The sequence below is a fragment of the Ornithorhynchus anatinus genome, chromosome 10 (genome assembly GCF_004115215.2).
Source record: "Ornithorhynchus anatinus isolate Pmale09 chromosome 10, mOrnAna1.pri.v4, whole genome shotgun sequence".
NCBI classification, from domain to species: Eukaryota; Metazoa; Chordata; class Mammalia; order Monotremata; family Ornithorhynchidae; genus Ornithorhynchus; species Ornithorhynchus anatinus.
In genome coordinates this window covers 8,651,423-8,676,934 of record NC_041737.1, presented here as the reverse complement: position 1 = coordinate 8,676,934, position 25,512 = coordinate 8,651,423, and the positions used below count along the sequence as shown (strand labels likewise).

Below are 25,512 nucleotides of genomic sequence, written 5' to 3'. Positions count from 1 at the left end.
GGTCCTTCTGACTCCCAGGCCCACACTCTCTCCCCAGGCCACACTGCTTCTCCCAAAGCGCTTCTGTACCTCAGTTCCCTCCTCTGCGAAACAGAGATTCGATGCTTGTTCTCCTTCCTACTTTGACTGTGAGCCCCATGTGGTACCTGAACGAACCTGGTTCAAAACAGAGGAGTGGCCAGAGCGGAGACCAAGGTGCATTTCCGAATGTAGATCGGGGACTTGGTGAGGAGGATACGTAGATGGGCAGAGCTGCGGTCCCTGGAGCAAAACTCTAGGAAATCCACCTGGTACCCCTTGGGAGAATCCAGACCTGACTGCTGGAGAGGGGAATGGGGAGTGGAGAAAAGGGTGTGGGGGCAGGGGGATGAATCGTGACATTCCCGGTCAGGAAGGAGTGTGGGGAGAAGGCTGAAAATGGCAGGCTTCCGACCCTCTGACGACTTCTGCATTCCCCAGTCAATCAGTGGTATTTATTGAGCTCCTGCTATGTGCAGAGCACGGTACTAAGCACTTGGGAGAGTACAACACCACAGAATTAGCAGACGCATTCCCTGCCCATAACGAGCTTAGAGCCAAGAGGGTCCTAGTCTGCAGTAGTTCAGTCCCTCAGAGCACGACTTTGAGTTTAGAAACCACTGATGTCATAGAATTAATCACTGGCGATGTATTTTCCAAACACTTGATGACAAGGTCGGGGTAATTTCTTCGGGCTTAACTATTGTCCGACGCGGTTTGTTGTTGAGCTGAAAGATGGCTATAGATGGCTAAAGTTTATTCTATCTTCTTCTTTGTACAGAATTTGATATTTTGCACCAAAGAAATGGTGATGGAGAAGCCAAGCCCCCTGCTTGTAGGGCGGGAGTTTGTGAGGCAGTACTATACTCTGCTGAATAAAGCACCGGACTTCTTGCACAGGTAACTTGAAGAATTGCTTTGACATGCTGAAATAATTGTTTTTTTAACCTATATTTGATCAGTTTAAATGACTCACTTCATCCTCGGTATTCACAGTGATGCCTAGTTAAAATGGTCTCTCCCCCTCACCCAACATCCTTCTGCCTTGTACCTTTTGGTGTTTTGAAATGTTAACAGTACTGTAGACTAGATTTCCCCCACTCTGGGCCCAACTCCTGTTCTCTGCCTTGTATATTTCAATCAGTCGTATTTATTGAGCACTTACTGTGTGCAGAGCACTGTACTAAGCACTGGGAAAGTTAGAGTTCAGCAGTAAAGACAGAGACAATCCCTGCCCACGACCGGGCTTACAGTCTAGTCCGGGGGAGACGTTTCCAAGAAACGTGTAATCTAGTTAACCAAATGTTAAGAACTCTGAAGCAGAATATTTGTTCATGGAGTTAACTTGAAAGTATATTGCATTTTCCTAAAAGGACCATGAAATTGTAATGCTTGAATAGCTGCTGTAGTTGCTTTGCTTACTGTCTTAGCAAGAAAATAAATACCACTGAAGAAAAAGGTTGGGGTGAGCTCAAATATGGAAACCGATGTGAAACAACCGAAGAATATGAAAGTTTTTTGTATTTTTTTCTAAATGTCTTTGGTATGTGTAGTTTGTCAAACACAACTAAGAGCTGTGGAGAGGCTGGGGTTGGAGAGCCATTTTTGCTGGGACCGGGCTTTGAGTACAGATGCACATTTATTTTGGGATCTGAGAAATGTTTACTCGTTGAGGAAAATGCAGCTGTTGAAGGCAAGAGACAAGAAATCGAATCCTGTTCTGCTACTCCGAAACATTCTCCAGAGGACTGAGATGACCAAGGCGGCCATTATTGTATGAACGAGGGTCTCATTTACTTAAATCGCAAGCCCTACGTAATACATTTGGATCTCTATCGTGTCTGACTTTTACGTATCAAATTTTTTCATCACCTTTGAAGAATGTCGAATCTTATCCCCTCAAAAACTAAATATAGCCTCTTGAGGAACTTTGGCCAAGAATCACTCTACAACTCAAATGTTCTGCAACTTGGGAGTTCATTCTCCCAGATGGAGATAGAGGGGTCAGCAGCCCCATTCCCACCATATAAATGTGTGACCACATTGGGTTTAAATCAAGCTTATTGGTCTTAGATGAATGCCGTCAGCCCAACTGACTGTAAACCATGTTGCCTACATTTTTGTGTGGAGTGAGAATTCCAATTTACTAAAGCTTGCGTTTGAGGCCGGTTCTGAAGAGCCACTTTGAAAAGGGAGCAAACTTTACCCATCACTTTATATAATTAGGATTCTGAATCACTTTTGTAAAAGGCAGTAGAAGAAAGTCAGGCCCTGCACAATCAGTAAAAGGTATTTGGGCACCAAGGGGGTGTGGAATTCGGTTTCAAGGGCCTTACAGTATAATGGAGTGGGTTGACAGGCACCTGTTATTTACAAATAATGGGACGGTGGAAAGAGGCTGAAACGGGGGAACAGATAAATAGCATGTATAAATTGATGTGTACGTTAAATGCTGAGATTCACTTTGGATGACAGAACCAGAGAAGGTGGAAACTAATTCGGACAAGGTGATTCCAGGCGGGCTTCAGAGATCGTGGGGGAGTCGCGGCCTGGTTGGCTTAAAGAGCATGGAGAGAGGCGTGAGCAAAAGGTTGGAGGTGGGAGAGTTGAGAATGAGGCTCATTAAGAAGGCTGCGTGAGAGCAGCGAAGACTATAAACTGGGTAGTAGAGGGGGAAGAGATGAGATGGGTAAGAAGGAGCCCGTCGATAGAGAGCCTTGGAGTCCGGAGATTCTGCTTGATGTGACGGTCTCGGAGTATTGAGCGCTTAATACAGTGCTCTGCACACAGTAAGCGCTCAGTAGATACAACTGAATGAATAAATAATGTTACAGAATAGGATCCAGCTGCAGGGTTTAGAATCAACCGAAGAGAGAGGTTGGAGGCAGAAAGACTTTGGTAAATAGCATTATTTCTATAGTGAGGAGGCTGCGGGGGCAGTGGTCATTTGGGTGGAAGAAGAGGGACATTGATCCCTGAGGAGAATTGCCAAGGATATATAGGCAGGATTTAGTGGCAGCAGAATGAGGGTTTAGACGGCGAGGAAGCGATCCCCAGGTCGCCGGCTTCTGGGTCACGGACAGCGGCGATGCGGTCGACCGTGATGGAGAAGTTAAGAGGAGAAATTCAGGTTTAGTCACGTTGAATTTAAGATGCCAATGGGAAACCCATGTGGAGATTGGAGAGCAGGGGAGAGGTTGGGACTGCTGCGGTAGATTTGGGGGTCATTCTCAGGGATGTGGTAGCTGAAACCTTGTGAGCAGATGAGCCGGAGAAACTGAGGAACAAGGAGAATAGGGGCTGAAGAGTCTTGAGACCCCCCCCCCCCCCCCCCCCCACGGTTAAAGAAGAACAAGAGGTGGAATAAGAGCCAGTGAATGAGACGGGATAGAGCGGTCAGGTTGAAGTGAGAGGGAAATATACTAGTATTTTCTGGTTGTGTAGCATTCCCTTACACTAGCAAGGGAAAGGTGTGGTCATGTTGGAGTTGCGTTGTGGTGGATCTTAAGGAAGGTGACAGAAAGGAAGGACATTAAGGAAGATGTATACGATATTTGGGCAGAAAAGTCACTGTGGCAGAATGGCGTGGTCTAGTGGATAGAGCACAACCCTGGGAGTCAGAAGGACCTGCGTTCTAGTCCTGGTTCTGCTCCTTGTCTGCTGCGTGACCCTGGGCAAGTCACTTAACTCCTCTATTTCTCGGTTACCTCATCTGTAAAATGGGGATGAAGACTGTGAGCCCCATGAGGGACATGTTATGTCCACCTTGATTACCTTGTATCTACCCCAGAGCTTAGAATAGCACCTGGCTCATAGTAAGTGCTGAATCCTTTAAAAAAACACAAAACACATTTTTGGATAGGAGACCTTTGGCCACCTGTGTAGATGTGGCTAGAGATAGGGTTCTTTGACTGGATAGAAGGGAGTGAGTGGGGGAGAACTGAAAGAAGGGCTTGAAGGAGAGTGGGCAACCAGAATTTTAGATGGAGGTTTAGAGGAAATCTTGGAAGAATTAGGTAAAAAAGGTTCATGTGGTCAGTGGTGGGAAGGTCAGTCTTTTGGTTGACACTGTCCAGTACTAAATGAGGAAATGTGTGTGCATTTGTGCGCCGAAGAAGGCAGAGGTGGAATATCACCTTCTGCAGCTGCTGTTGGTTTCCTCTTGGTGAATTTCCAGTTGCAATTTCTTTTGCCCAAGACCTGGCTAGTCCCTGTTCTACCTGCTCTTGCTGTCTGCTGAACCCTGCAGGAGGTCTGTGACCTTTAGGTCTGTGACCGGAGGCGTTGGGTAGCGTAACTCTGATAAAAGGGCTCGGGATAGGAATTTGAAACGGTGGACCGATATCTCTAAAGCTTGTGAATTTGAGTCGTCCTTACCCTTTCCATCCCTAATACCAGTTTTAGATCACACCGTAAGGCAGGCCTGTAAAAACGCACTGTGAGTTCTGAGCAGCAGCAGCAGAGGAGCAGGAAGAGGAAGGCAGGGGGAGGGGTGTCTCCTACTGGGCCGCAGCCCCAAGTGAAAAATCGTCTCCGCACGCGTGGGCCTCTTGCTTTCTCCCCTCTCTCACTTCCTCTTTTTCTCATTTCCTCCCTTCCCACTTATAGAAAGCATTTAAGAGCCATTAACTAATCGTGCAGTTGCCTCACGCTCGATTTCCTGCAGCTAAATAGGCAAAACAAAAGTATGCCTCTTTAAAAAGAAGGATGAAGCTGGAATTTAAGAGGTGAGGTGATGGGTGAAGACGGCCATACTCTTCATCCTAGAAGTTTTCAAAGACAAGAACCATTTATACAAAAAGACACACGTGCATACAAACACACACACATGCGTGTGCAACACCAGTCGTGCGGATAGTGGGACTTTGCCATCGTGGAATTAGTGCTGTTGACATTTTTCTGACCACTCCTGAGTATGAGGGAGGAAAGTAGTTACTCTAACTCTGTGTCCTTTCTTTACGATTTCCACCCATTCCAACTTCCAGTGGGGAGAACAGGGTAGTCAGTTAGTTTTTTCCCTGAAATGGTGGGTGAAGGGAAGAAATAGTTTGGTTTTGGCCAAAGGGTCAGAATATTCTACAGTTTATCCCCGACAGTGAAATGCACATCGATAAGCACTCATAACTTTATTGCAGCTGATGTTTTTGAAATCCTTTGTGAGACCCTCTTGTTGGCAGAAACTCTATGCTGGTCACTACCAGTGAAGCCATTTAAATTCATTGAGATTATTGCCTTTGCCGTGGAAGATCCAGAAAACTTGAACATAATGGAGAGTCGGATTTTTGTGGTTTTCAATTTATAAAAACTAGTGACTTGTGCTAGGGTACCATATATAGCACTGTAGCTGCTCTCTATAGGCAAGTGCTGCTGATTACTGTTATTGGAAGTTGTCTCATGTGATTTTAAAGTTAGGTAACATTATTTGAATGCAATTTGAAGGTTCTCTTCGATTCATACCCTCCCTCTTCCCCTCTCTGTATTTTTATTTTGTGGAGTCAGCGACTCCCAACTTAATCCCTCATTCACGTGGATATATAGAGCAATTAGTAATTCTGCCATCAAAATATTTTGAGCCTTGTTTTTTTCCTCCTGATCTGATAATGCAATTATTTCTTCAGCACTAAAGTTTCTCCCATGAGTCGAACAGTTGTTTGGTTGGCATGTGTAAACAGGGCCAAGGTTCACTGCAGGGTTTACCGGCTTTCATTAAGCAGCTTGCCCATCGAGCCAGTGACTTCTCTAAAACCAAACAAATATACTTTCTCTGACCATTCATTTTCACTGTCTTTGCAGGTTTTATGGCAGGAATTCCTCCTACGTTCATGGTGGACTGGATGCCAGCGGGAAGCCCCAGGAAGCTGTTTATGGCCAAAATGTTCGTAAATGAGCCACCGTTTTTCTTGGGCTTTTTAGTGTTGGGAATAGTAGTTAGGAAACATGCTCTGGAAGACTTTCTTACTCGCATATTTAGATCCGTGCATAGTAATTGTGAAAATTACCATATCTTTTTTTCAGGTATCAAATGCAGGTAGACAGGGAAGCTGTGCGGTTAGCTTTTGGAAGTGTTCCCAGGTGTGCAATTTCACAAAATACCGTATACTCTTAAAAGTGCTTTATGAAAAGGTTTTCAGTCTAAAATTTGCAACCTTCCATAAAATTTAGAATGCTGTTACTATTAATAATAAAATAATGATGATTATGGTATTTGTTAAACATGTATGATGTGCCAAGAACTTACTAAATGCTGGGAAAGAGGCAAGATAATCAGGTCCCACATGGGGCTCACGATTTAAATAGAGAAGAGAACAGATATTGAATCCCTCTTTTGCCGATGAGAGAACTGAGGCACAGGAAAGTGAAGTGACACACCCGGAGTCACGCTGCAGATACATGGTGGAGCCAGGATTAGAACCCAGGTCCTGTGGTTTCCAGGCCCGGGCTCTTTCCGTTAGGCCACGCTGCTTCTCCTGTTGAATTCGAGAGTGTCCTCAAGTCTGTTCCAGCTGTTGGGTGAACTTCCTTTTACATTTGAAACCCTTAATGCCTACCGTCCTATATGTTTTCTATCCTAAATGGATTGTTTCAGGTTAACATTCATATTTAAATGACTATCAAATGCTCTTTTGTTTATTATACATAAAGGTTAATAGCTGTCTTTAAGCATGGTAGTCATTCTCTAATGTGAACAGATATGTTTCTGAGAGGGCTGACTAGCAAAATTGACATTTGAGAACTGATGGTGGAGAGCAAGGGGATATTCCAACCAACTCTTCCAAATTCCCTACTGCTTCTATGAATAGTCCAGTCCATCAGTGGTATGTATTGATTACTTACCACATGAAGAGCTCTGTACTAAGATACTTGCATTTGGGGGGAGATTTAAGGGGAGATTTCATCAATTCTATTAAGCACCTACACTCTGCCGAGCACTGAGCTAAAAGCTTGAGCCAGAGCAATATAGTGGTAAAGGTCAGGATCCCTGTCTTCAAGGAGTGAGCAGCAGCCTGACCTAGTGAAAATAGCATGGGTCTGGAAGGCAGAGGATCTGGGTTCATTCATGCAATAGTATTTATTGAGCGCTTACTTTGTGCACAGCACTGTACTAAGCGCTTGGAATGTACAGTTCTAACCCCAGCCCTGCCAGTTGCCTGCTGGCAATCACTTGATTGACCAATCATCGAGCTTGGCCAAGTCACTTTGGCTTCTCTGCCTCAGGTTCCCCACTTATAAAATGTTCTCCCTTGTACTTAGACTGTGAGCCCCCATTTGGGACAGGGACTTGGTCTATTCCAGTTAACCTCAGGGTTTAGAGCAGTGTTTGATGCGTAGTCAGTACTTCACAAATACAGTAGTAATTCTAAGTGGAAAGATGAGCAGTCACAGATTGTTCGCACTTAGTGAGAGCCAGAAGATAGATAAATTGATTGCTCAGTACGCAAGTGCTAAGAACGTTGGGGTGGCATGACTTGAGGGTGGAGGGATTGAGTTCATTGGGGAATGCTTTCTGGGGGAGATGGCATTTTTAGGGGGCTCTACCTGTCAGGGGGATCTGTGGTTGGCCATTTAGAAGGGGAGATAGTTATAGGAGCAATGGGTCGGAGGTAGGTAGAGTCTAGAGCAAAGCACACTGAAGGGAGAGTGAATTGGGGAGTAATCAAGATTAACCAAGATGCGGGGGGGCTGAAATCCAAAATAATTTATCTTCCCTCCCCTGCAACGTGCGGGCTTCTTGGAGAATGACTTAACTAAACAAATACTGGGCTTTTGATTTACCGAATATTTTCCTCCTCAACCTTTCGTGGGCAGTCCTCCCTGATAGTCAAGGCTCTTTTGTTTGAAATCATTCAGGTGTGGAGCTGGCTCTCTAGAAACTCTTGTTCTGTTTTTTTTTTGTTTGTGGTTTTTTTTTTTTTTTTTTTTTGGCAAAAGATCACCGAGTTGCAAAATATCACGGTAACAAGGCCCTGCCTCTTTTCTTTTTAGGATATTCATAAGAAAGTCATGTCTCTGCAGTTTAGTGAATGCCGTACCAAAATTCGCCATGTAGATGCTCATGCAACCTTGAGCGATGGAGTTGTTGTCCAGGTCATGGGTTTGTTGTCAAACAACGGGCAGCCAGTGAGGAAATTTATGCAAACCTTTGTCTTGGCTCCTGAGGTAAGAAACTTTGGAATGTTTTGTGTTCTTAACGTTTCAAATGATTGTGACTCTGCTGGAGCGGAGCATACCGAAAGAGTATTTAATTGAGAACGTTCATGACTCTGACTTTGAAACGCTAATGTGGCATCGACTTCTGGGAACAATATTTTTGCCCTTATGGCTCTTGGTAAGTGAAAGCTGAAAACTTAGGTGTGTTTGAGCAGACTTACTCCAAGATTCCAGAAAATCAGGCAGTGGAGAAACTGCATTTTCATAAAAGCCTTTTACCTTAAAATCAGTTCACCTTTAACCCTTAGGACCCCCTTACCACCTTGATGACTGGTATTTCTTAACGCTGCTCTAATTTCAGTGAGCCGTTTTGGTAGTTTTCTTGCCTAGTCTTTGCTTAAATGATCGACAGACTGAGGCGAGGGAGAAGCTCTGTAATCGAGTTTCTCTTGGATATTCAGCTATTTTTCAGACTCTTCACTGACCCTAAAATGTGCCTGAGTGAAATAGGGCTTCAAAATCCAAAATGCTCGTCCTAATCGAATGTACTGTTTATCAGCCTTGTAGATGTTGCTGCAATATCTGAGAAAACCTTTCTTTATTGTAGGGGTCTGTTCCAAATAAATTCTATGTTCACAATGACATGTTCCGTTACGAGGATGATGTATTTGGTGATTCTGAAGCTGAGCTTGATGAAGGTGAGGGCACTTGAAATCTAAGGTACCAGCTCCTTATGGGCAGAAAATGTCACGTCTATATTCTGTACCTCCCATGAGCAGAGTACAGTACACTGCACCAGATGGACACTCAATAAATGCTAATATGTACTCAGGAAATATTAAATACGTAAGGCTTAGTAATGAATCTCTATTATCATCATATTAAGCGCTTACTAAGTGTTAAGGATTGTTCTGTGTGCTGGAGTAGATAGAAGTTCATTCAGTATTCATTCAACAGTATTTATTGAAGTTGGGTTGGACACAGTCTCTATCTATCCCATTTGGGCATCACAGTCTGAGTAGGAGAGGGTAGGATTTAATTCCCATTTTTACACTGGAGAGAACTGAGGCCCAGAGAAATGTAAGCCACTTGTCCGAGGTCACACAGCAACCATTTGGCAGTGCTGGGATTAGAATCCAGGTCTTCTGACTTTGAGGCCCAGGCTCTTTCCACTAGGCCCCACTGCTTCTCATAATGATGAGGTTTCTAGGCTACATCTGCAGATACTTTCGGTGAATTTATATATATACATACACATATGTGTGTATATATATACACAAACACACTATATATATTCAGTTCTTCCATACCCTATGTTTTCACTAAATGCTGTGGCGAGGCTTGTCTGTAGCCTGATGACACTGTCTCCCCTGCCACTCTCTCGCCTTTGAGGTTGGGGCTGGGGCGGCTCCATCTTCACTCAGTCTCCCAGTCTCATGGGGAGAGTGGGGAGGAACCTGCCTCACCCCCCCAAACTGCTTTCTCTATCACTCTCTCGTTCCCATTTCTTCCCCTCCCCGGCCTCCCCTAGCTACCAGCCGTCGTAATACGGCCCTCCCGATCCCACCTCGGCTGGTCTTACCGATTTCCACCCTCTTCTCACCCTCCTGCTCTCGGGACTTAAACCGCCTCTAGCTGGCCAGCCCTCTGCTTCCTGTCGCTTCTCGACCCCAGCTGATCTCTTGCTTCACCTCACCTCAACCACTCCCCAGCGTGGACGCGTGCTAGATAGGATCATTTTGAAACGATGCCTCATCTGTAACCTCACGGACTCTGATTTGCAGTTTCCGACCGCACTCTTTTCCCCTCTCTTTGTGTCACCCCGCTCTGTGACCTGTGTAACTCTGGGCTCATTCCACCTATCTCAGCTATCCTGCTCCCCCACCCCCTGTGATTGTCTTTCAGCCCTTCCACTCCTGGGTGCAAAAGCTCATTCTCTCAACCCTGATCTCTCTACAGTCTCAACCCCCAGATCTGGGCCTTGCCACAGCCTTTCTCTGCTCCTGTAGCTGGCACAGATCTAGGCACCAGTCCCACTTCTGCCACTCCAGATTCGCCTGGCCCTGTTAGAATTTAGTTCTGCCTTCCTCTTAACAGCTCTGCTCATCCTTCCTCACTCTCTCAGTCAGTGGTATTTATTGAGCACTTACTGCGTGCGGGGAGAGTACGGTGTAACAGATTTGGTAGACAGGGTCCCTACCCACCGTGAGCTTACAGTAACTGACGTGCCTCCCCTGCCTCCTAACTCTTCCAAACGTTGAAATTTTTCCTGAAGCCTCCAGCCCTCCCTCTGGCTCCTTCTCTAACCCCCTACTGACCTCATCAGCTACTTTGTTGTTATAAATGTAGCCATCAAGTGGGAGGCAGAGTGATCTAGTGGAAGGAGAACAGGCCTGGGAGTCAGAGGACCTGGGTTCTAATTCCAGCTCAACCAGTCTTCACCTCCTCATCAGTCTACTACAGCTTCTTCATCCTTCTCTTACTTTCCAGCTGTTTCTCTGAAGGTCACCATCTGCTTTCTAAATCCATTTTCTCTACCCGCACCTGAGAACATATCCCCTCTCACACTTTTCCCATCCCACACTGCTGTTTTCAACCTTTAATTCTCATAATTCCTTCCCTTCTTCCTTCAAACATGCTTAGGTCCCCTCTCCCCATCTTAGAAGGCCAACCCTGGACCCCATGGTCTCCTCCACCTATCACTCAGACACCTTGATTGGGTCATATGTGTCTGTCGTGCCTTGGTTTCCTTTCCACCACCCTCTACTTGACATTAAGGTTCTCGACCCCCTCACGCCACCAAGACTGCACTCTTTCATTAGATGTACTGTCCTATGACGCTGAAATGTGGCTAGGACTTTGAGTATTTAATCTGGTGGATTTTTTTTAAAGTCCTTTCAGGAGGCTTCTGTAGTGGGGTACCTTTATTGAAGTGCTTACTGTGTGCCAGACACTGTACTAAGCACCGGGGTAGATAAGATAATGAAGTTGGATATAGTTCATGTCCCACGTGGAGGGGTCGGTCTAAATCAACAATTTACAGATGAGTAATGGAGGCACAGAGAAGTTAAGTGACTTTCCCAAGGTTGCAGAGCAGACTGACTTCCCTTTTGGAATAAGAAAAAGGTGTTTATAGTATTTGAGCTCTCTATAGCGCGCTGTGCCACGTTTATTTCATTGAATTGAAGTGTGATTTCAAGTCCCATCCCTTCATCCTTTTCTTGTCTCCTCCTTCCCTCCTACTCAAGCCAGCTAGGTAATAGTATTTATTGAGTGCTTCCTGGGTGCAGAATTCCGTATCAAGGGCTGGGAGAAAGTAGTGGCTCGTTGGGCTGACAATCTAAGAGTTTAAGTGGGGAGAAGGGAATGGAAACGCTCATCAACTAGGTCTACCGCAGAAGAGAACAGGTTATCGTGCCACTTACCTTCCTGCTCTTTTCCACTCAATTTAGGGGGCGGGATTGAGAGGGGGTAGTTGAATGACTTTGCAAGAGCCTCCTTAAAACTTGAGTCTCACCTTCAGCTTCTACATATCCTCTGTAGCTGAGTATTGGTGTGATACCTCCTGAAAAGATTTTGCTTGTTTCTTCTCTCTCAGAATCAGAAGAGGAAGTGGAAGAAGAACAGGAAGAAAGGCAGCCATCTCCAGAGCCTGTGCAAGAAAATGCAAGCAGTACTTACTATGAGACTCACCCCGTGACGTAAGAAGAGTTTCAGTGATAATGTCGGAGTTTAACTTGATGCGGACTACTGCCTAAAAGTGTTTTGGGGAATAGTCAGTAAGGGCAGATTGTCGGAGGAACGGCAGTGGTCTAGGCCGAGCCCTGCCTCTCAAAAAATACCCCCCAAGAAACAAAAAACAAACCACCAAATCAAACAGACAAAACCCCAGCCCACATACTACTTTCTATTTGTAAGACTGACCTTGAAGAAGTCAAGAAGCCTCATGGTGAAAGGAACACATGTAGAAGGTAGTAGATAGGGGGAGAAAGGGTAGTTAACCGCTGCATTACCGAAATGACTTGAGGGAAATTGGAGTTCTGAGGAAAAAACTGCTTCAATCAGAGTGAATAAACAATGTTTTTTGTAAAAGAATGATATTCGTTTTAAAGGGATTTTGATGAAAAACTCTGGACTAAATGGTTAGTATAGTTTTCTCCAATAAACTCTGTGCTTCTCCAGAAAAATCTTTTCTAGCGGGTTTAGTTGATGTACTAAAGTCTCTGCTCTGTTTTTAAGTACTGCCCGAATTCATCGTTTCAGCTGGTGGGCTTTTTTTTTCCTCGGCAGTGTCGCGGTCTGTGTGTCGTCACTTTTGTATTGCAACATAGCACGTGGTGAATCCGCTTTTGGAATTGAATGCCTAGGGTTTCATTTGTAATTTAAGACGGAAGACTTATCTCGGACACTGTAGAATGAATAAAATATTTTGTCACAGTAATGGAATAGAGGAGCCGTTGGAAGAATCTTCTCACGAGCCCGAACCGGAGTCGGAAACAAAGCCCGAGGAGTCAAAACCTGAAGTGGAGGAAAAGAATTTAGAAGAGCTCGAGGAGAAGTCTCCTTCTCCGCCTCCGTCAGAACCAGTTTCTCTACCCCAAGAACCACCCAAGGTTAGATTCAAAACCGATGTGAAATAATGCCCACCAATGTACTGTTGCTGCAGTGTCCTATTGAATTCAGTTCACGTGGCTTGGATGGGGTGTTGTTTTTGTTTTCCGGGGTTGCAGACCAGTGGTGGTTGAAAATCCTTAGTGGAATATACCTATGAGGGGGCTCCGGGGAGGGTTTTATTGTCGCTGAAAGTAGGTGTTCATGGCAATCCCCGAACATGAGTGTGGCATTCTTAAGATTGACGCTCACTCGTAATTATACTCCTACCCCAGTTTGTATTGCCCTCCCTACCCTCCGAAAAGTGTGCCTTAAAGAAAAGTATGCCAATTGGCTTCATTCTGGGGCTCCGCACTCCCATCGCAGGTGTAAATTTGACACCCTGGGTCCTTAAATTGCCCTAGGGGTGTGTGTGTCTGATGAACTACAGGGCCTTTTGCCTTTTACTCCTCTAGGTCAGCTATTACTGTGGGTTAGGAGTTTTTCAAACTGACATGAAGATTTTTCATGTTCGGCAAATCTCATCAATAATTCAGCCGAGAGATTTAAACTCCTTGCTCGAGTGGGAATTTTCCATTCCGTATTGGTCCCCAAGGGGAGAGAAAACGTTTGAGGGCCTTGCTAGATCCTAAGTGATGGGCTGGTGAGGGAGAGGTACCTCTAGCGAGGTGGGGGGGCGGGGGAGGATTTCGTAAGAACCCTTTTATCCCGCCAATCGCCCCTCTCCTTTTCTCTAATTCCCCCCCCCCCCCTTCTCTGTCTCTGAAATTTCCGGCTTCACTTTCGTTGGGATCAAAAGTTTTCAGGTTGGGTGGCGGTTCTGTTTACCCCGGGTGGCGGTTCAATTTATCCCTCCTCTCTTTGGAAGCACTAGTGTATGGGAACGGTTGGGGTTTTGCAACCTAGCATATCTGAACGTTTTTGGCCTTCTCCACAACTAGGCGAGCGGACCGAAAGGAAGACGTTTTTGAAAGACAGGCTCTATGTTTCGTGCGTGTGTTAAATTTTGTAATCCTCCTTCAGAGAGCACGTACTAGTTGAGAAACGAACGGAAGGGATTTGATTTGGAGGTTGAGTTTCCCCGTAGGGTATGTCGGTGGTTTTTCCATGATTAGTAGCCTAGGTTTGTTGCATTTCCTGCAGGCTTTCTCCTGGGCTTCAGTGACCAGTAAAAACCTGCCTCCTAGTGGTACTGTTTCTTCCTCTGGAATTCCACCCCATGTTAAAGCTCCAGTCTCACAGGTAACCCATCTGTGAACACATTGGATTGTATCCTTGTTACATTGCCAATTGCTTACTTCTCTGCAAGTCAAATCAGGAATTGTCGTGACTTAAGCTTAACAGCCGCAGATTCCGTTTTGAATGTGAATGCACTCGTTTTCAATGTCGCATCTCTCACTCTGTTAATCCCCTACAGAGCTGTGGGGGTTTTATGTGGAGGACCGGGTCTCCTGGCCTAGCGAGCGCTCACCGTAATGCTCTGCACGCTAAAAGCGCTCAGGAAATACCACTCTTAGGTTGATTTGTGATTAAGTGCCTCTTGGAAAATACAAGGAATAATTCGGCCCAGGAAGATTTTGGAGCGTGTTTTACTCTGCAGTTAAATTTCAGATTTTTCTCTTTGTCTTTCACGAGGAAGATTCCGGGGTCTTTCGTCCTCTTCCTCCCCAGGGGGACTTTGACGCCTTTGAAAAGACCTGAAATAGTTCGTCCGAACTGTACACCGTACTTAATTTACCCGTCTCTGAGGGTTTGCTGTCTCTTACTGAAGCCTGTACCAACTTACGACTGTAGTGGTCAACTGAAGTAAGCAGCTCAGTCGAGATAATGCCTTCTTCCCGCCTCGTTTCGGCCCTGCTGGTCCCCATTTCAAGGGAATAGAGCCTGTAGCCAGAGTAGCCAGGCAAATCCAATACCTTCTACTTGTGTGGAAAATGGACGTTGAGAGGATTGCATCTGGAAGTCTCTGTTGAGAGCAGGCAGGCATCACCAAACCCAAACCAATGCCTTCGGCAAGGAGAGCTTCCAATGGGTTCATTTTGTCTTCTGAAGTAAGCCTGCGTTTCTCGAGCCCTACCCGTCGGATCTGCTCCTTCTGGGGAATTGATCTTCAACATCAAAAATGTAGGAAAAACGAGCGATTTTGAAAAACGAGGGGCTTCTTTCTCTTCCCGCCCCACCCAACCCCACCAGCTCTCTTTCTTAGTTTTTTCCAGTCTGTTTTGAAGGCCTCCTAAGGTGCCTCTGACACGGTCGATCCCCCACGGATGCATAGATGTCCTGTTAGAACTAGCCGTGCGTTGGATCTTTAACCGGTCGTATTTAGGAAGAAATAGTGGTTTAGTTCTCTTTACCATTGCTTAAGTTGTTTGTGGTGAAGCTTGGTTTTACAAAGACTTTTTTTCTCCTCTTATTTAAGGCATCCTGACATTCAAGTACGTAGTTCTGGGCCTCTCAAGGAAACATAAACTCTAATCAGTCTAGGCCTCTGAAGTAAAAAAAAAAAAGAGAGAGAGTTGGTCTTCTCTTTGTGAACATAGTGAATGGTCATCGTGTTTGGCTCATGAGTTGAACAAACTGCACTGCGAACTGCTTCCTCTGCCCAGTTGGGACCACTGCTCTCGAAACCCAGGTGGTAGCTAACGCTGGGTTGCCCAGCCACTCTGGGTGCTGCCATTTCAATGCCCAGAACCCTAGTTTAGGTCCCACAGAGCAGATGCCCAAATGCTAAAGAGAGGCACCTCTCCTACCCACGTGCCGCTGCTTCCAAGACAAGAGTCCCGTCTTCTCCGAGGTTCTGTGCCTCCCCGGGGGTTGCCTACGCCACGACAGACAGAGAACCTGGGCCTGCTGTTCTGTGGGTTTCGAAGTGTTTTGGTTTTCAGAGAGGTCTGGGCAGAATTTTCTGGGTCTGCTATATCGAATTGCAGTGGGTTCCTGTTGGTTTAAGCAGTGAGGAGAACCAGCCCATTCAACTTTGGAGTCTCTAGCAACTGAAAGGGTCTCCAGTTAGTAGGCCCAAAGCAGTGCATTATAGAAACAGTAAGCTATCTGGGATGAGGATCAGATTCCCAAGATTTCGAGGGTTCGGGGGGGTGTATGCTACTTCCCTAGTAATAGTCGAGTTACCGCCAACACAGAGATCTTTTTTTTTCACAGCAAGCCTCCTTTTGAAATTCAAGCTTTCAGCTTCTTATCCCCGCTTCTTTCAGATGTTAACATAAGACCCCAGGACAGGCTGTTCATGGCAAATGCTCTGAGTGAACCGTAAGCCGTCCTGCCGTACATATAAGGTTTCTTGGGGATTGGCTTGTCTGCCAGGCCCTTGGTGTGTGTTTGTGTTAATGCACGTGCCTTGAGGAAGCTGTAACTAGCCGGCAGTCCTTTCCTTCTGTTTTTGAGTTCACATGGAGTAGCCCTTTAAGTAATGACCTCTCTTCACTTGGGCTGTCAATGCCCAATGCCTTCATTTAAATTTCTTCAAACAGGTGTCCATCCTGTAGGAACCACATAGCTTTAGTGTTTCCAGTTTTTGTTGTTGGGTTTTTTGTTAATAAATCATGGAACCGTCGTAAAGATCTGTTTTTTCTAATCGTGGCCTCTGAACTTAGACCCAGGACTCGATGTCTGGGTGCATGCCATAGAATGATGTGACATTCTGGTCTCCCCCCCCCCCCCCCTTTTTTTTCGGAAATCTTTCTTCTGGGAGCCGTGCCTGTGTCTAGTAGGCTATGTGGCCGGTTAGAACTCTCCTTCAGTAGCCCAGACATATGGATTCCTTTCCTTGTTTCCCAATTCTCCTATATACTGAGGTTGGACCCAGAAGCCCCTTTTGCCAGAATAAAAAGTGCTGGTCACTCCTGAACAATAGAGAATATTGGATAACTGGAAGAATTTTTCTCCTGTCCATCTTCAGTTTGTATTAAAAGCCCCAGTGATAGGAAATGATTTGTTTGGAGAGAAGAGTTGTAGAACTCCCTTTGCTTTTTAGCACCTGAAATGTAGGCTTCCTCCCCAATTCTCAAGAGATTGTATTCACTTTGGTGTCCAGCTCTGAACTAAAAGAATTGGATAAGGCAAGAGCTGGAAGCTCCTCTTTCCCATCCTAAGAGAAAGATTTACATTTTAAAAAACACTAATGTAAGATGACTTCTGAAATTTGGAAATTTAAAAAATATATTCCCCGTAAAGTTAAAAAGATCCTTAATTTAAAAGATAGGTGTATCGTGTTTTAGACAGACACCCACTCAGGTGATTACAGTGTCTGGGAGGGACTTTGGAATTCACAGGTCATCAGTTGCTCACATCTGTGAAGCGCTTGGTTTAACTTAATAACAGTGGGCATCTTTTGGGGCACTTGATAGCAGCAGAGGGTATTCATTAGTTTTGAATTCTTGTGGAAGCTCTTTTGGGGCCTGAATGATTAAATTGCTTATATTGAGCTAGAGAAGCAAGTACTTTTATAGGTGGGATGTAGCTACTCATAAAAGCCAACCCCCCCCCCCGAGAAAAAACCCACATCAAATCGCTTACTCTCTGTAACAACACCTGTTGGTAGGTACACGTAAGAACCCAGCCAAGCACACACATAAATTGGGATTTTTAGTTGGCTCATACTTCAACCTTTGCACGCTCCCTTTCTCCCATTTCCCTGGGGACTTTGAGACCCTGTCCTAACGTCCCACGGCCGTAGGGAAATGTGATTGCTTGAACCAGGCACCACCTCCAAGGAATCCCGGTTTGTTTTCTCACCTCTCCCTCCAAGGAACCTCAGGAAAGAGCCCTGAGGGGAAGGAGGGACACCACACCCATTTCTGATTCTTGCTCCCCCGTGCCCCTCCTCACTCTCCCCTGGAAGAGGGTGGCAAGGGAGATGGAAGATGGGGGGAAGGCATTTCAGCTGGGTTTCTGTTGCTCTTCACAAACCAGTTCTTCGAGGTCACATACAGATTAAAGCAAACAAACCCAGACCCTTACAGGTTGAGGTAGTCTTGGAGACGACTCTGACTGTAATAGTGCTTCTCTTTCGCTTCTGACGGTCATTTTGCCAAGGCCATTGTTTCCACTTGTTGAAACAAAGTTCTTATTCTATCAAGAGTTCCCCTATAATTAGGTGGATTTGAGGCTAAATGGTTTTCAGTGCAGCGTTTCTTTAGTTGGTAGCATTTTGGGTACCCAGTACCTGAAAGCGGCACCTGGACGTTGCACGTGATTTATGCAGCAACCGGCAGGGAGCTTAGCCATTAGCGACGGCGGCCGTGTGGTATATTTGGTTTTTTTTTTTTTTCCCTTTTTGCTTGAATACTTCAATTGCAGTTCCAATTTTACTTCTATATTGTGTGGCTGTTAATCTGTTAGGGTGATTCACAGTTGAAAAAGAGAAGTCTTCGGGGGTTTCTCTCAACTGGTAGCTAATTCTTAAAAGTCAAAATCGATACAGTTAATGAGTATTTCCTCCAACTTTGATTTCTCTCCATTCTTGTGCACCGACATGGGAGCCCTTTGTGCTTTAGGAAGCAGTTCTCCTCAGAGACTTCTTAGCCAGATAGTAATTTCCGTTAGGGATCCTGCCCCAAATCCTCCCTTCTAATTCTTTGTTCTGCAGAATAGATAGACCCGGCTACTTATTGTAAGTTCGACTTGTTTGGAACAGAATGGAAAAAGCCAACCCCTACAGTCCTAGATTGGTACAGATCACTTTGAAGCAATTCCTTTTTCACATAACTAGGTCACGATTTATATTAGACTCTAAAAATTTTGTGCATGCCCGTGAATTGTATGGAATTGTGGTTTTGGCGCCTTCTTTCTGACTGGGATGATATCTGATGGCCTTTTTCTTCCTCTTTCAGCCAAGAGTTGAAACGAAACCTGAAGTTCAGTCTCAGCCCCCTCGGGTGCGTGAACAGCGTCCAAGGGAACGACCTGGGTTCCCCCAAAGGGGGCCTCGGCCAGGTAAACCGTCCGTCCGGTCGGTGGTATTTATCAAGCACTTGTGTCCAGAGCACTGTACTAAGCATCTGGGAAAGGATAATACAGTAGAGTTAATAGACACATTTCCCGCCCACGATGAGAACCTTTTCCCGGTGTCAGGTATCGATTGGGATTTCTTCAGAGTTGGATGGACGAGCTTAATGCTTGACTGGTCAGCCAGCTCCCGTCTTTGTCTTGTTAGCGTGGTGCCCTTCAACAGGGTAGAAAATTGTGGACTAAAGGGTCTTTTCAAACAACCGGAAATATTAACTGGACAGCCGCTAGAACGCACAGGGAGTGAAGGCTTTAGGTGACGGTTACACTGTCATCTGGATAGTCTCTGCAAATGAGATGTTCAAACCTAGCCGCCGACGGCCTGACTCTTTTCCCCATTGTCCTTCCACAACTGAAGGGAGGGTCGTCGGCAAGGTACGCCTGCTAGTTGAGATCCTAGGTAGGGATCTTTTGGGGGCTACCGACTCGTCGTTCTGTGGCTGCCGGGGCTCAGCCGTGCGATCCCAGGCCCAGGTCGGCAGGCTCGGCAAGGTAGCTCCGTTACGGCCCTTACTTCCGTTTCACAGAGCTCAGCTCGGGAGGGTTCAGACCCAAATTAAATAAGGAAATAAGTGGAGGGGGGAAGCGGGAAGAGAATGAGGGAGAAAGGAATGCAGACAGGGACTATCTGAATTAGGTTCTTGCCTGGCCCTAGCCCTGTTCTGCCATTTAGGATTTCGAGATCGTCATCGGTATTGAGCGCATTGCATGTGCAAAACACTGTCCTAAGCGCTTGTGAGAGGACGGTGCAGCAGACTCAGTAGGCCCGTTCCCTGCCCACCACCAGTTTACAGACTAGAGGGGGACATCGAAATGTACTTTTAGGAGGTGTGGTCGTTGCGATGATGTTAAGTGCTCGCTTCTCAAGCGTAAGGTGCCGTGGAAGTTGAGTTTTCCCGGTGGAGGCCGAAAGGCATTTGAAAGGAAGGGTCTAAGCAGGTACTGACTATTGTACGAGCGGTCCGTTTAAATCGTCCCGTTGGAACGATTGGACACGAAAAGATGGGCTTACATTTCCCCCCCCCCCCCCACAATTGACCTATCAAAATTTTCTTTCTCACCACCTTTGATTGAATGCATTGTTTTAAAAACCCACAAATCTGAATCGGGGTGGCGGCGGGGGAGGCAGGGAGGAGGAAGGAAACGGGAGCTTTTTGAAAAGCTGTTAACATTTTTGACCGACATCCTGTGTATGTGAAGACAGTGGTACATTGTGCCCGGCAGCATGGGCTGGAGCTCTTCTGAATTGCTCCACCAAAGGAGGGGGAGAAAAGAGGCTCTAGAGGTCAGCTCCCCCCCCAAATGGGGTGTCTCTCCAGCTGTGATGATTATCCCACAGAGTGGAATGGAACCTTTCAGGAGGCTTAGTAGAGCAGATAGCCACGCTAATCCCCAGGAATGGGCTTCCTTTGCTGACAGCTTCAATCTTGCTTCCCCGAGGGAAGGGAAGTCCACAAAGGCTCGGTCCGGGAGGACTGATCGGGGGCCTGCAGGTTGAAGGATGCCCAGTCGTGCCGACGGGTCCTCAGGGTTTAAACCGGCTCTTCCACTTGGTGACTTTTCCACAGCACCACCAAATATCGCGCTCCCCAGGCAGGGGAAAGGTCACTAGCCGCTGATAAGCGACAAAGGCGATCTTAAAAGGCTCACTCCCTAATCAAACTACTGTAAAGAAGGGTGGGCTTCGAGCCATCGATTCCTTTATACCTGTGTTTAAGTCTGAGAATGTGGTGGGTCTTGGTAATTCACAAGGAGTCTTGGTAACATTAAAGCTCGTGTCTGACCCTTTTCCTCTCTCCAGTGTTTTAGTCAGGAAGCGGAGAAGTAGACAGTTGCCTGTTTATGGCACGACATTTTAAGTAATTTTTGTAAGGAACCGAGAAAAGCTTGTGGGCTTGTGTTCTAAACTCGGCCGTATTTTGTCACCTTGATCATAAATAGGCCGCGGGGATATGGAGCAGAATGAATCCGAAAACCGTCGAATAATTCGTTATCCGGACAGTCACCAACTCTTCGTTGGCAACTTGCCCCATGACATTGACGAGAATGAACTAAAGGAATTCTTCATGAGTAAGTCTTAAAAATGATTTTGAAGTTAAGATTAATGAAAAGGTGGAGTAAGAGATAACATACTAAGAGTAATTTAGCCCGGCAGTCCAGCTTTGCCCAAACTAAACATTTTGCCTCTCCTCTCTTCTCCTTACTGCTAACCAGAGTTACCCCAGTTTTTTTTTTTCCCCAAATCACTTAGCGTGGCGCTAAGTCTCTCTCTTGTAAGTCTCCCTGTTTCTTCAGTGATTTTTAAAATTTTTGTTCTTGTTTTTTTGTCCCCTCAGAAGCTCTTGGAAATGTCTGGGCGCATTAGCAGTGTCTGTTGGGTAGCAGCAGAATAGAGTCTTTCCTTAACCTGTGGCGAGGCCCGAGCTGACGGGTGGAGGAGCGGGAGAGAGAAAAAGCAATGCCCCGAGAGCTGAGCCAGGATGAACGTGGGGCCCAATGTGACAGCAGGCGGGTTATTGGCAGTGACAAGCCCCTGAAGGATCTAGTTAACCGGGCTTATAGTTTACCTAAAGTTGATGCTAAAGTCATCACTAATTTTTTCTTTTTTAATGATATTCAGTGCTTACTTAGGTGCCAGATATCCTACTATGCATTAGGATAACTAAGCAAACTTAGGGCTCACATAGGGTTCACAGGCTTAATCCTCATGTTACAGATAAGGGACCTGAGGAACAGAGAAGTGATTTGCCCAAAGACCCTCAGCAGACAAGTTGCAATGTCAGGATGAGAATTGGGGTCCTCTGACTCCCGGGCCCATGCTCTTTCCACTAGGTCGTGCTGCTTCCCACCTGTGGTTGCTCTAGATAACTCTTTGGAGTAATCATGTTGTTTTATAGGCCCCTGGTGATAGCTTCAGAGTTCGAGACAAAAGAGAGCGAGGATTTTTCAGAGATTAAAGTGGTTTCAAAATAATACATAGTTGCTTGAATATATAACCGGACTGCTCTGTGTGGTACACGTTTGCCTTCTCAGGTTTTGGAAATGTGGTGGAGCTGCGCATCAATACTAAGGGAGTCGGAGGGAAGCTTCCAAACTTTGGCTTTGTGGTTTTTGATGACTCGGAGCCCGTTCAGAGAATCTTAGTTGCAAAAGTAAGTATATAACGTGGACTGTCCCTGGCAGTAGAGATCAGACCGCTAGAGCCGAACTCGGGCTTCGTGACCGTCTTGAGGCACAGAGATCGGTTCACTTGGCCACTTCTGCTGGGTTAGACTTGGCTAGCGGGCTAACACACCTTCCTGTGGTTGAAAGCAGCACGGGAGAGTGTGCCTTCCGGGTGTATTTGTTTTTTTGAGAAAACGGTGCCACACCAGTCTGTTTTACTGCAGTCTGGGTTTAGAAGTGGGTGACGGGTCACTGTGTCCCCTCCCTCTTCTGCCAACCCTGGGGAGACCCAAATTGGGATTTTATTATTTTTTAATTTTGTCACCGCGGGGTCCAGTTCCTCTCCTGAAGAGCGAAAGCCAGGCAACGTTCACTGAGCGCTAACCACCGTCCACCCTTGTCTCCCCCGCAAAGCCGATCATGTTCCGCGGTGAAGTGCGCCTGAACGTCGAGGAGAAGAAGACGAGAGCCGCGAGGGAGCGAGAGACCCGAGGCGGCGGGGACGAGCGCCGGGACATCCGGCGCAACGACCGAGGCCCCGGTGGCCCTCGGGGCCTAGTCGGCGGCGGCGGGATGATGCGCGACCGCGAGGGGCGAGGTCCACCCCCGAGAGGCGGCATGGCCCAGAAACTCGGCTCGGGCAGAGGAAGCGGGCAGATGGAAGGCCGTTTCACGGGACAACGGCGCTGAGACCCCCCCGCCCACCGTCGGCTGACTCCCCCCCCCCCCCCCTCGGCGGGGGCCCCGTTATTCGTCGTGTTTGCATTCTCGTTCCTTTTTTTGGCTTTGGAATGTGACACAGCCTTTTTTTGATCATTTCTTTTGATGTGAAAAGCATCCTTTGGTTACCAGTTCAATTGAGGTGGACGTTCTTTTCCCCAGTTTCACGACAGGATTCACATTGTTAATTTATAAATCTAGACTTGGAGAATAAGGACTGAGAAATGACCATTATCTTAAACTCTCCGCAACACAAAAGAACTTAAAGGACATGCCCAACCGAATCCAGGTCCTTTCAGTCCAAAATCCTCTGCTGCACATTTTGTTTAAGTGTTACTGTTTCTGCCTATTATTACCGTCGGAAACACAAGTAGTGCAATTTGTGCAATTGGAGAATCTTGCCTTTTTTCCTTTAGAACACTTGGCTCAAAAAAAAATAACAAAAAACCGACAGAAAAAAAAAACAAAACAAAAAACCTCGGGTGACGCACTCATCAGAATGCACTAATGGGTACTCCGAACTCATTCACATTGACATCCGCAGAAGGAGGCAGCAGGGAAAAAATATCCATCATCATCATCTTGTTCAGATAGGGAATAGTCTGTGAAGTGACGCGGGCATCCGGTCTGCTTCGACCACCACACGTGCACACACAAAACCTTTAACAAGACTACAAGTAGATTCCAGAAGGAAACCATTTAGTTGTGAACTAAATAACAGGATCCAGAAACTTCATAATTATGGTCTTAGGCCAGTTTAGTAGCTCATATCTAAGGTCTTTCTACCTGCCCCTCTTCAATACAGGGATGGCTGGCTGGCTGCTCCACACACTCCTCCTCCTCCTCCTCCTCCTCCTCTTCCTCTTCCTCCTCCTCCTCCTCCTCCTCCTCCTCCTCCTCCTCCTCCTCCTCCTCCTCCTCCTCCTCCTCCTCCTCCTCCTCCTCCTCCTCCTCCTCCTCCTCCTCCTCCTCCTCCTCTTCCCTTTTTTCCCCCCTCCCCTCCCTTCTTTAAGCTGTGTACAGTGAAAATCGTCCTGACTGTATTTTAGTTTTCTGGTAATGTAATAAGCATGATGGTGCCTTCAATTAATACATCATTCCAGTCTCGCTGGTGATTTTGTACAGTAGAGTGTATGAATTGCTGTGCTGCAAAGCCAAACAGCTGCAAAATGTTTTAAAAGAAAAAAAAAATCATCGAATTGTATAAAAAATCGCAGTATCTTGAAATCAGTAAAAGTGACTAGAATATTGATCTTGCTCTTCAGTTAACAATGTTGTATGTTTTCTTGGGGAGGGGGAAGCCCCGGGGGCTCCGAGGGGCGGGTGGGGAAGGGGGGGGAGTGGAAAGGGAGGAGGAAAAGGGGATCTGAGGAATCTCCGGGCCTGACTTTTCTTTTTAAATAGCATGAACGTGAACGTTAATGGAGCTATCACTTGAGAGGCGCTCAAAATGTCAATCAACTTATTGTAAAGCCTACTAATTTTTACTTAGATCTAAAGTCAAAGTACCCATATAAAATGAGGATACTGCAATTTTCAAGGATAAGAACAGCAGCTCTTAAGTGCTTGCATTTTTTAGGTTTTTTGGGGGGTTTTTTGGTTTGTTTTTTTTTTTTTGAAGTGTCTTTCATTTTGCACAACTAAACCGATGTCAGCCCCCATTTGGCTCTGAAATTAAGGCTAGGGCCGACATCCTTTTTTTAATTATTTTTTTTTTTAATAAACCCGTAGGATCTTAATTCTGTGAGGAAGGTTTGCCATTTCTGGATTTCCATCTACCTATTTAGAACAGTCCAGGAGAACGCAAACGTAGCCAAGCTTCGTGCTGTAGCATCCAGTAAGCACCGGTCTCTGATGTTTCAGGGACTGGAGGGGGGAGCGTGTGAAACCGCCCCCTCGCCCCCTTCCCCAGAGCGGCGTGGAAGCACGGGAGACCTCATTCATTTGCGACTTTTAGCATAGTAGCAGTCGATCTCTGAATTTACGCAGCCGGTAGCCGATTAGTAAACTAAGCAGATGTTGCACTTTTTCTTTTTGTCGTACTAGGCAACGTGAGCGAAACGACATCTGTCTAGTTTGTTTCTAAAACTGAGGTCTTCCATGTTCGATGGTAAGTCTTGCACTATTTCATGTATTTTCTGGGACGCAGATTTCTCACGGTTACCTTTTTTAGGTTTTAAAGGTCTTTTTTTTTTTTTTCTGTTGAAGACGGTTTTTACGCTCTCAGATGTTAGGGATAGTACTCGAAGCCCCCGCCAGAAAACATGACTCTGGCCTTGAGCTTTGATGTCTTTATCCGAACTGCTTGATGGGGAAGCAGTTTACCATCAGTGTTCCGTTTCGTTTTGTGTCTTCCCCCTCTCTCGTCCTCTCCCCCGTCCCCGTCCTCTGTCTCCTTCCCCTCTTCAGAATCTCCTCTGTTATCCCTCCTACCTAAGGTGTCGCCCTGCCGTCCTATAAACTGTGTTCCGGCACCGGAAGTCATCAGAAACGTAAAATGTAATAGCAGATTAGAAGAGCAGAGAGCTATTCGGCTCCAGGCCCGCTTCTTTAAAGTATCACGAATAAACAATTGAAACATCGTACGGAGAAGTTTACATGGTGATTGTTCACCTACTGTACTGTGGACTTTAACATTCTCGTCCCTCTTTTAGAAAATGTACCTCTTGAAGCAAAGTAGCAGACTCGTTCACCATTCCTGTTAGTTGCTGATTTATCGATGGTGGTGTTCTTTCCATCCTTACCAACCTATTTCAACACAACTGGCTTTACCATCTTGGCTTTAGTAGGTGTAGAAGACAGTGGATTACCATCTTTATTGCTGTA

At 46.1% G+C, this 25,512-nt stretch overlaps 1 protein-coding gene across 3 annotated transcripts in view; it reads left to right on the top strand.

Annotated features, from left to right (window-relative positions):
* The window catches only part of G3BP2 (G3BP stress granule assembly factor 2), a 32,656-nt gene extending 9,372 nt beyond the window's left edge, over positions 1 to 23,284 (top strand). The window contains exons 1-12 of one of the 3 annotated variants that reach the window (XM_029072782.2): positions 134 to 195; positions 800 to 918; positions 5,812 to 5,893; positions 8,002 to 8,175; positions 8,774 to 8,864; positions 11,765 to 11,867; positions 12,605 to 12,779; positions 13,921 to 14,019; positions 18,627 to 18,729; positions 20,743 to 20,871; positions 21,835 to 21,953; positions 22,381 to 23,284. In XM_029072782.2, coding sequence (XP_028928615.1) covers positions 824 to 918; positions 5,812 to 5,893; positions 8,002 to 8,175; positions 8,774 to 8,864; positions 11,765 to 11,867; positions 12,605 to 12,779; positions 13,921 to 14,019; positions 18,627 to 18,729; positions 20,743 to 20,871; positions 21,835 to 21,953; positions 22,381 to 22,656 — 1,446 coding nt within the window. In that variant the 5' untranslated portion in view covers positions 134 to 195; positions 800 to 823 and the 3' untranslated portion in view covers positions 22,657 to 23,284. Of the gene's footprint in view, positions 1 to 133; positions 196 to 799; positions 919 to 5,811; positions 5,894 to 8,001; positions 8,176 to 8,773; positions 8,865 to 11,764; positions 11,868 to 12,604; positions 12,780 to 13,920; positions 14,020 to 18,626; positions 18,730 to 20,742; positions 20,872 to 21,834; positions 21,954 to 22,380 lie in introns of those variants that run through there. The other 2 variants (XM_029072781.2, XM_029072783.1) reach the window with 2 other exon arrangements.
* The last annotated feature ends 2,228 nt before the right edge of the window (positions 23,285 to 25,512 follow it).